Source organism: Sprattus sprattus, assembly GCF_963457725.1.
Source record: "Sprattus sprattus genome assembly, chromosome: 6".
Taxonomy (NCBI): Eukaryota; Metazoa; Chordata; class Actinopteri; order Clupeiformes; family Clupeidae; genus Sprattus; species Sprattus sprattus.
The window spans coordinates 4,998,133-5,009,801 of record NC_137925.1 but is presented as its reverse complement, the minus strand read 5'-3'; the positions used below and the strand labels follow the sequence as shown (position 1 = coordinate 5,009,801).

The following is an 11,669-nucleotide window of genomic DNA, read 5'->3' as shown; positions in this document are numbered from 1 at the left end:
TCAAATTTCGATCTCACCTCATGTGAATCATCAAACCAATAACACATACCCACACTCTGAGGCTCGAGGAGGATGTGGTCATCATACCGGCTGACAGTCAAGTTGGGCTAGACGGGAACAAAATATGTAGAAACACACATGGCCGTGTGGACACCGACATATACACTACATTTTGTATTTTTGTCTGTACAAATGTTTATAATGCTAATAAGACCTGTAATAAGTTGGTGTGAAGTCACTTAATTTGTCAAATACTCCTTTCGTCTAATTGGCGGACGAGTTCGATCGTGACACTTCACAAAGTGCGTCACCTGGTGGTACTTACAGGTAACCTTCCACCATAGGAAACACTATTCGCTTGCGGTCCAAAGAGCATACGTGCGTGGGATATCTACCTTGACACGAGATTTTAAACAAAACGACACAATTTACAATGATATAATGATTATAAAGTAAAACATTCCCAGGAAGCATCCCTTACATACGCATAAGTGTTGCTTGATGATTGAAATATTTTCCGTTTACAGGACGAATATTTGCAGGACAGAGATACCCAAACAAGTTAACCGATTACTTTCATTTTAATGGTGCTGAAAGTTTGGTTTGAGATGACCGTTTGGGTTTTCCATAGCTGTGCTTGGCAAAATGCGACTCTCTGACAACACTTGCTCGGTCTCTTCATGGTGTAGCTACTCGTTTAAACTACTGTTAAAATAAAGAGTTCTCAGTGGACAAATACCGTTAAGATACAACCATGGAACACATGACAGATATCGCTCGGAGAAATTGACGCTATGTGAAACATGTGCAACAGATGCGCGACAGCACATTCTAATTGCAATAAGGGAGGATCATCCCTCAAGTGCACATGCAATATGTTGCCGAAGTTTTGTTGAATCGTGTTGCCTGTTCCGTCATGACGCAAGCAATGCTTTACGAAGTAAATCAATCCACGTGAGAGGCAGTGAGTCATTGTGCCTTCCAAAAGTATCGGGTGGTACAGGTCGTCATAGGCCAAAATGTCACTGTCCATAAAAGACCCTATCAAATTGAAATCCGATTTACTGTCAGCAAGCAAAGGTTTCGTTTGTACCACCACTGACTTAATCATCGTGTGACGTGAAACTCATTTGGAGGCGGGGTTGCGTCGTCTGTGCGCACCTCTGCCACAGCTAGTGGTCCCCCCAAGACAGATATGCCTATATATACCACAGGAGCGGCAGGTGGAAGACAACATACCAACACTTGGCAAACTGATCCAAGTTGAGCAAACATCACCAAAGACGTGAGAGGCAGAGCCGTGTGAGAGCCTTACCGGGAAGACGACTCCAAAGACGCACATTTGAGCAACTACTTGTGACTTATACGTTTCCTTTAGAAAAGTAAGTATTGCATGTATTTCAAATAATTGTTTGGGCAACATTACTATGGTATCAAAGAAAAAATATGTTTAACATAAGAACAGTTTTAGGATGACCATAGTGACCATCCTAAAACTCAAAAATATCTGCGGATTACAATGGTTATGTTGGTGTAATCGGTCACAAGAAACTATCCTGCTAGACTTGACAAGATTTTCAATGCCGTGTAAAACAAACCTTGCTTGCGCTTTGGAGCCACAGACGACCAACAAAGTTCGTGGCTATGGCTCTCAGATTCAGCACCAAGGACAGCGAATGTTCTGAAATTCTTCTGAAATTAACCGGAAGACTTAGCCATAGGAGATACATTAAACCATTACCGTTATTTCTCTTCACTCCAGTATGTTCCAGAATGTGGATGCGCTCATAGAGAATGCTGGTACAGCACAATGTATTTGCTGCTAATCACAAATACACTACAGCACATGCGCCAGGTATCAGTTTGGAGATGGTTCTGTAAAATTAAGCCAGTTGATAACGCGGAACAAAATAGAGCCAAAAGACACTCAAGTAAAATAAAAGCGGCGGATAAGGTGCATAGTGACCTCTGTACATTTTTGTTAATTGTAATGTATTTTTGATGTATCCTCACCTAAACCATCATCACAACCCCAAATAACTGGGAAATGTTTCATTTCAAAATGGATGTTATCTGCCCATGTTAAGTAAACTAACCAAAACTTCCAAATGAACTCGCAGATGTCCATAATGCTGAAGCCCTGGACAGTCCTGGTTGCAGTCGTCCTGTGTGTATTAATCGGTCTTGGGACCTTTGTGGACGCGTACCCGCCAAAGCCAGAGAACCCCGGGGATGACGCGCCGCCCGAAGAGTTGGCCAAGTACTACACGGCACTGAGACATTACATCAACCTCATTACAAGGCAACGGTAAGCACCAGAATTTTGTCAGCATGAATTTTCTTATCTTCATCGGCTGAAGATTTAGCTCATTCCCCCTGGCAGGGGCGAATCTAGGTTCCGACTTTTGGGGGGGCTAAGCCCCTAGAGAAATCCTATTCTTTTTCCTGTAACCCAACAGAACTAGGGGGGTCTGGGGGCATGCTCCCCCAGAAGATTTTTTTTGAAAATATTCTTTTAAATAGTGTCCTCTAGTGGGTTTTAGGTGAGAAATTAACAAATTTAGATTTTAAATATGGCACAACATATTGAAGACATCTGCTGAGAGGTGCTTATTATACTGTAGCATAATCATTTAATGAAAAGAGACGGATTAGTTGCAGTTGTAGCTCAGACTTACGATGGGGCAGCTGTAATGGGCGGGCCTTGTTAGGTGTGTGTATTTACGATGAAACATACCTTGTGATAAAGGCAGTCCGAGTACTTTTCTCCGGCGCTTTCTCCTTCCAATCCTCAGTATAATTCAAACTACATGGAGCGGCATCAACGGTTAACGTTGTAGGCTGGAATTCACTAGCTAGTTTTATCTGGCTGAGCTACTGAGTAGGCTAGCATACCCACAGGATCAATGAACCGGCATGATCAAAAGAGCCACGACATCTATAATAAATCCACAATGATTTAACCATTTCGTTTAGTTTACCATTTTAAACTTAATGCGCTATATATACCTTTGTATCGAGCAGCTGATTATGGCAACTTTCTCAGCTTTTTCCAGCTTGAGTCGGACAGTCGCTCCCAGTCTGTTTATTTGACGTTGTCTTGTCACCGTCTGTCTGCACGCTCTGTCTCACTCACTCACTCACGCACGCAGGCACGCACGACCAAACAGAGCTGTGCGCTTGCCACACAACAGTCTCAAACAGGCAGAATCTTGTGCAAATCGCGATTATTTTATTTCTAACTCTAAAAATGAAACTTATTACGTTCACAAAATCGGTTGATAGGTGTGAGTTTGACGATCTCAGAATAAAAAAAATTAAACCATTTTTGTTTGGGGGGGCTAATGAAACTTTTGGGGGGGCTCCAGCCCCCCCAAAATGGGGCTAGATCCGCCCCTGCCCCCTGGCCTTTTCTGCACAAAAAAAATCACTTTCAGCACTGCACTTAATGTTTAACGCGCATCTGGCAATTGGCAAAGGTGATCTAACCAAATACATATGATTTCAATTGAATCCCCTTATAAAATACGTTAACCTGTTATCAAATGTTAAGAACAAGTAGACCCATATAGATTTCGTACAGACAAAAGCTCTGATATTAATTTCGTAGATGCATAGATGACGCGCTTCTCTGTACCCGTGGAGACTCCAAAATGCGTCACACATCCCTGTATTTGTCTTACTGACACAAATACACCGACAATTTAGCCTCTGATTTTGTGCCGATGTGATTAATTACGGAGTCATTGGCTGCATCTCCTAGTGCATCATGTGGACCGTAATGGATCTGTGACAGTTGAGTATAACGCTCTACCACATGGTTGAATTCATTTCGAACCATTTCTCTCTCTCTCTCTCTCTCTAATATTATCAAAGTAAGACTTTTAAATAACTTTAGATGGTAGTCCACAAAACAGCTGCAAATCGCAATTTTTGTCACCCAAACGTTATATTTTTTAGATGTCTGAATTGACTTACATAATGAAGCGGCCTCCTCAAAGGCATCATATTGGTTTGTGGAGCCGATTCCGTCATCATCCTTGTAACATTTTAAAACAAAATAATGTGACCAAAAACGATCTGTGTGACTGCTGAGAAACCTTAGGGAGTCTCTCTCCCAAAACACACATTTAACCTGGAAAAGAACATTACAGCCGGTCCATAGCATGAAAAAACCCCACAAATGAACTCAAGCAGAAGACAGGGAAGCATTCTGCCAGAAATTGGATTCTAAAACGACATTTGCGCACACCGAGGTGGGTCACCAGTGAATCGTGACGGGGATAACAAGCTCTGATGCTTCTATATGGTTTCATACGTGCAGGTAGCAGGTGCAGGTAACCTCTATCATATCCCCATAGCCAGTTACGCAGGTGCAGCAGGTAAACTCTATCTGATAGAGTCTATCATATCCCAATAGCCAGTTACGCAGCGGGCGCTCCGACTACCCTGTTCGAGCGCGAACTGAGATGGTTTCTAAGCGGTAAATTGTCTAGCCGCTTGGAGCGCCTCATGTACACCCGCAGCGCGCTCTATCTAAAGAGGCTATTCCGGTAGGAGGCATCTCAATTTAGGAAAGGCCGTAGGTCACGCTAGAATGGAAATTTGAGTCGGACCGTAATGGAGCGAGTCAGGGCTGATTGGTGCCAGGGTTCATTGTTCTGCATTAGTTGCTGCCCCCTTATATGAAACAACTTGGTAAGTGGGAATTGTGCAGCAAGTCAAGTGTTCACAAAGCGATAAAGTATTTCTGAACAATTATGCACAATTTGGGTGCCGAATATGCGTTCTAATTTCTACCATCCAATTCGATTAGCGTACCGCATTACCCAATTACATTCTGCAGTGGCCTGGCGATTAGGTGCTCTCAAACCATCCTTAACTCACACTGTGCTAAACACTAGCCCAGCGGAACCAAAATGATCCAACTTACACCTCCTCACCAGGATCCATATTCCTACAGTTCTTTGCTATGACACCAAAGTGACACCCATATGTATCTCTATGCAGCTTCATATAGTAAAAAACGAGGCAAGGGTTTCCATCCAGACAAATGTTACATATGCAATTGTATTGCATTTTGCTTATTCTGTCTTGCAGTTCAATGTTCAAAAAGTGTAACTGGCCATTACTTCAGATGAATGTAACTTTAACTGTTTTAGCATTTTGGATGCGCGTCACATTTACAAAAAAGCTTTCATTTGGATCAGGCTGTGGAAAAGGTCAAATATAAACACTAGTGAGCATTCATAATAATTTGCAAGAATAGAAAGAGCACAGCTTAGGCTCGTTCGACTTCATATCCAGGGTCACATGTGGCAGCAACCAAAAAAAAGCACTTAAAATACAAAAGTGACTGCCACCCACCCTGCTAATTACAGCAGAGGACGCTACACTCGGCTCTGTTGACAGAGTCAGCTGTATCCCACCAGGAATTATTTCTTTCAGACAAAGATTAAGTGGAGCATGGAGCTGGCAGTTACAATTGGGGTTAATTGCCAACCCAGTGACAGTAATGTGTTCCCTTGGCTACAGAAATTGCCCTGATGTTCCGTATTAGCGCTGTTTAGTCAGAGTTTTTTTTTTCCTCATTACAAACAAAAGGATACCTGGATAGATGCTGGCACTTGGTGGCATGTCTCTCATGTTAAATTTTGGAAACTTTTTTTAATCTTAAGAGAAAAACTTCAAACCATCGAAATTGGATCAAATTGCTATGGCGTGTAATTAAGTATGTTTATGAACCTTTGCAGAGAGTAGCTGATTGTGGGATATATCTGGGTACATAGTGCCAGCTATTATCTGCTATCAGGGTTATAATTGAAGTGATGTATGTATCTGTGTATGACAAAACATGAAAAAAGGAAGTTAACAAAACAAAAATGCTTTTGTATCTTTGGTAGACACGACCCAAATTAATGAAAATAATGACATATGAGAGATTCAAAGGGGGGTTAATTATATTTAATGGGATATTTAGCACACAGCTCAATGCCTCTTTTCATTGAAAAATGATAAAGCTACCACTACCTTAGCGCTACAGCCTCCAACCGATTAAGGCCTCTTCTAATTGTCTGCCTCATGGGTATACGAGAGGCCTGTGCTCCTCAGCTGAATGGGCAGCAGGGTGTGCCGTGTCTGGTGTCATCAGATTACTCTCTAAAGATCTAAAGATCAGACAGCAGCGGGGGGGGGGGGGGGGGGGGTGGGATGGGGGGGTAAATTACATTTCTTTTATCCATGGCATATCAAAAATGTCATCTGTCAGATGTAAGTTACTGAATAAATAGATAATGCACACACACACTCATTCACATACACACACATACACACACACACACACACAAATCAACATTTCCTTTTGACAATTTGTTTTACCCCCTTGTGGTTTTGATATCTGCCTTTGTTCCAGAATAAAAGCACCAACTGAATCACATCACATCAAAGAGCAAAAACAATCAGAAAAATCAGACAACAAATGGCACATGAAAGAGGGTAACGGGACACAGAAGAATAAGCGTGTAATTACTTTATCGCCCGGGGAGCATCATGCGTCCTGGGGTTATCTTCACTGTCAAAGGATTCCTTGTTGCCTATTTGGTATTCAAAAACAAAAGTAAAGGATGCAAAGGGAGACTGCGCAGGACTCACCAGATGGCTAGATATGCTTACGCCGACATGTCAGAGACACGTATTTATCAAAGACAACACGGGGGGGGGGGGGGGGGGGGGGGTATATCTGCATGGGAATCAAACACCTGTGTTTCAATATGGTATTGCAAATGGCTTGATCTTCTAGTTGAGTTGCACCAAAGAATCACAGCGTATTCCTTTGGTTTCTTTGGCTTTTTCCAGGTATGGCAAGAGGTCGACGCCAGCCGAGGGCGTGCTCTCAGAGCTTCTGTTTGGGGACAGCACTGAGCATAACCAGAGATCAAGGTGAGCAAATGAAACTATTTGAAAACTTCAAATTGGACTTTCCTTTCTAAATTGTTTTACCCCAAACATCCACAAAAACACATTTAGCATTAAAAAAAAAAACCAAGTAGGCCTATCAGTGAAAAGATTTAATTGAATTTTCTGCTCCTCTTGGACCCCCTGGTGTAATGTGTTTTGGAGAGTGAACATTTCATTACGTTCTATTATGTGTATGGAGGATGCGCTACTTCATCATGACAGTAAAAACAACAACCAAAAAGATAAGTGTTGATGAAAGTTCAGTGAAATCTCTCAGAACTCATTTAACTTTTCAGGGTACACCAGACACTCTATCCTCGTACTTATTTTTGAAGCGCTCTCAAAGGCTCCTCCATACTGACATCCCTCCCCACATTCCAAAAAAGGCACGCCTACGCCTCCCACTGGTTTTCTGTCCAACGTTTGAGCGAACCAGAACGTGTCAGGGTTGTTTTTTTCGTTACCATGGGATGTGCCGTGATGCACTCTCCGTTAATGGGAAAACTGGAGTAGCTCATGAATTTTTCACACTTCAGAAGGAAGCTGGGGACAGACAGAATCCCAACCTTCCTCACTTCCTGTTCCGGGGGGGGGGGGGGGGGGGGGGGGGGGGGAGGACTGCCACTGGAACATTAGTCATTCCGAATATGTGAACGTGCGTGACATTTCACCGTCTACCTGTCTGTCGAGAGGCAGACAGATCGCCTTTTAAGAAGTTTTCAGTGAGGGCAAAAAATATGCCTGCATTTCTTTGAATAGCTTGGAACAAACTTGAAGAACATGTTTGAAAGAAAGACTCCTGAGGAGAATGAGGGCGTAAAATATGTAACTGTATAATACAGAAACAACTAGCAAATCCTCCTAATGATTTATCAAAGCAGTATACACCAAATACACCAAGGTGAATCTGCAACCCTTCACTGTGGTCATCGCTATTCCATTAAGATATAGAAACAAGTCCTGAACTTTCAGACTAATCTTCTCAGGACGTACGTGTATTTGGCAGGAGATAATGCATTGCTAGCAAACACATAGCGGAAGGTGGCCTCACCTGCCATTACTATATGCCAACTGCACTCGATTGACCCAAGACAACACTCCTGACTAGAACTCTGCATGATCAGTATTGTACTGTGGAAATGTATGAACCCCTTTTTTGACTGCCCAGTTGGTTTTGTGTCGTCTGTCTTACAGATACGATGACTCCTACATGTGGTGACTCCCCCCATCCCATCGTTCTCTCTATTGATCTTCGCCATGACGATGAGTGAAGCCCACCTGTGCCTCACACCGCAACCTTCCACAGCTGTCCAACAACATGTGGTTGTCTGAGAACATTTGTCTAACAGTTTTACAACAAAACCTCTCTCTTCTTCTCTGCCTCTTATCTGTGTCTTTCTCTCTCTTTCTCCCTCTCCCTCTCATCCCTCTCTCTCTCTCCCTCCCTCTCTCCCTCTCTCTCTCTCTCTCTCTCTCTCTCTCTCCCTCTCCCTCTATCTCCCTCTCTCTCTCCCTCCCTCTCTCTCTCTCTCTCCCTCCCTCTCTCCCTCTCTCTCTCTCCCTCCCTCTCTCTCTCGCTCTCTCTCTCTCTCTCTCTCTCTCTCTCTCTCCCTCTCCCTCTATCTCCCTCTCTCTCTCCCTCCCTCTCTCCCTCTCTCTCTCTCTCTCTCTCTCTCTCTATCCCTCTGTCACTTATTGTCAACCCCACACTCTGAGTCCCTCCTCCTCCTCCTGCCTTATTGTCTTTCTATCTCTCTGTTCAATGAATATTAACACCATCACATTGCATTTCTTTCACAAAGAAAATTGTACATAATTTATTAAGGCATAGAAAGTTAAAAACAAACAATGTAACTGTACCAGTAAACATCTCTATGTCCTACATCAAATTCATCTTTTTTGTTTGTACTGTACAAATGATTATATTGTATGTGATTAAAGTTTATTGGATGAGTCAAACTGGCTTACGTCTGTACGCTTGTGTTCTGTTAACACATCACCACAGCACAGAACGTACTGTACGTATAGGAAATGGTGTCACATGACTGCTAATAGTGATGGTGAAGGTGTTTATTATGAATGATGTCATTATGTTATGGCACTTGTTCAAACTAATGTAAGGCGCTAATGCTTTATACAATCAAATTTGAGTAATTCGACCCCTCTGGTGTGAAAAGACAGACAAATGGAAACTACAGAGAGTGTGTGTGGAGAAATACAGTTAGGTCCATAAATATTTGGACATTGACACAATTTTCATCATTTTGGCTCTGTACACCACCACAAAGGATTTGAAATGAAACAACCATTAGCTTTAATTTGAGGGTATTTACATCCAAATCAGGTGAACGGTGTAGGAATTACAACCCATTTGCAATTGTTGTGGTGTACAGAGCCAACATGATGAAAATTGTGTCAATGTCCAAATAATTATGGACCTCACCTAACTGTATGTTCTTGGATACACGTTCATTTTCATTCTACACTTCATTGTACACTACATTGATACATTTACTACAGAACTGAAAATATGTCAACTAGTCTGACCAAAAAACAAGCCCAATAATTATGTGAACAGTGGCAGTTTCTTTACCACTGCCATTCTAATAGCTGAGCGGTGTCTCGTGTTGTTCCCACTGAAGCACTCCGCAACCCACTAGTTGTAGAGAGGGGCTGTTGAACAAAATGTAGGCTGGAGAACTGACATTTGCCAGGAGGTGATTTTCTGTTTGGGGTTTGTTTTTTTGCTAGATTGAGAGCTGGTTTACTGAGGCACTAAAATATTAAGTATATAATTTATGTTCACGTTCTATTTCACAAGGCTTTTGACTGTTATGATCGTTATACCTTTTTTAAAATGCTTAAGACAGAGGACACAATATTACCACAGCAATCATATGGTCATGTCCATGAAAAATAATCTAATTTCTCTCTAAGATTGGATCTAGCAGGAATTAAGCCTGCCCTCCTTCCCCTGTCTCCCTGTACTCTTGTTTTGTCCTGTCCTCCCTCGTCTTTTCATTCTCAACTCTGTCCACTGTTTTGTCCACCCTTATGGGCTTTGATTACGTTTGTTTGATCTCCTTTTTTCTCTTATCACCAGAAGATGGCAGTCTTGTCAAATTTGATATCGGAAAATGCCCATTTTAGTGTGTGCGAAACATCTAAATGTATGACCCAGTTGTTGCAGTCATGAAATTGAAAGAGGGGAGATAATCCATATCTATCAAACAAACATTTTATCTATCTATCTTAATATCTATACATCTAACCATCCTTCAGTATATCTATCTATTTATGTACCTATCTATCTAACTTATACATACATACAAGTACATTCTTGCGCATGAGACAGAGAGATACTGGCACCTATGACAGTAAGAAAAAATAAGAATAAGAAATCCTGCACAGCTAATATCTTGCATGTACAACTAACATCTTGGTGCCATATACCACATGGAGCCTTCTTAAGCTGTTCTTATTGAAGGAGAGGGGTCAATACTCCTAAGATAAAGCCATCGATGGTACTCTGGGGCCTATTCCCACTAACGTCCTCCAATCCATCTCGCCTAACGTTTCACCTGCAGTCACACACGTACTGAATGCTGCAGACTATGGGGAACCACTTCCACTACTTTTAATCAGTCTTGGGTTACACCACTGCTGAGGAAACCTTCACCCAACCCCTCTGAAGTACAGGCTGGTCTCTGTACTCTCAACTACGCTACACTTCCTATTTCATCCAAGATTCTCCCAAAGGCAGTTTTTAAGCAGGTCTCTGAATTCCTGTCTTTGAATAATCTGCTCCCAACTTTCTTCTAATGACAAATTTTAAATTCAGCTTATTCTCTAAAGCATGTTGACACATCAGTAGGCTGCATTTTGTTGGTCTAACATGCATTTCTGCATACATTTACAGTATTTACATTTCCTTGTCTTTATAACTAATAATTTCAACTATACTGAACAAACCGTAGTTAGATTTTTTACTGTGCATCCATAGTCTGGTCAAGAGTGGCTACTCCACTGAAACTGCTCTACTGGAAATATACTACGGAGCCATGACATCGAATTCCACACTTATGCTGATGATATGCAAATGTGCCTCCGAACTACACCTGACAAACACCTGGCTCTTTCCGGGACTACTAAATGCCTGGATGACATCCAGCACTGGATGAGCAACAACTCTCTTCAGCTCTATGGCAGCAAGTCAGAGGCCATTCTTATTGGCACTCCTCATCAAACTAAAAAGGCCGGCATCACCCACAACACCATAAATGGTCACCCCACCCCTCTGTCCTTGCTCTTCACAAACCTGGGTGTCAAGCTAGACTCATCATTGTCTTTTGATGCACACATTAAATTCATCTGCCAAACTTCATTCTACCACCTGAGAAACATCTCAAGGCTGAGACCCTCTCTACCGAAACATGCCGCAGAAAAGCTGGTGCACGCATTCATCAGCTCCCGTCTCGACTACTGCAACTCTCTGCTGGCAGGTCTACCAGCGAAAACCATTCAGTGGCTGCACTATGTTCAGAACAGTGCTGCCGGGTTCTCACTCGGACAAGGAAATCGGAACACATCACCCCAGTCCTCCACTCCCTCCACTGGCTTCCAATGAACCAAAGAATCATTTTCAAAGTCCTAGTTCACAAGGCCATAAACAATACTGGTCCAACCTACTTCCAGGACCTCTTCACCCCTCA

General features: G+C 42.4%; 1 protein-coding gene across 1 annotated transcript; it reads left to right on the top strand.

The window, feature by feature from the left end:
* Nucleotides 1-2,120: 2,120 nt before the first annotated feature.
* On the top strand, nucleotides 2,121-8,176 carry pyya (peptide YYa; the record flags this gene model as incomplete). The annotated part of the gene is made up of 3 exons (XM_080841047.1): nucleotides 2,121-2,308; nucleotides 6,856-6,939; nucleotides 8,152-8,176. 3 exons carry the CDS (start codon nucleotides 2,121-2,123, stop codon nucleotides 8,174-8,176), a joined length of 297 nt encoding a protein of 98 aa, XP_080697173.1.
* Between the last annotated feature and the right edge of the window lie 3,493 nt (nucleotides 8,177-11,669).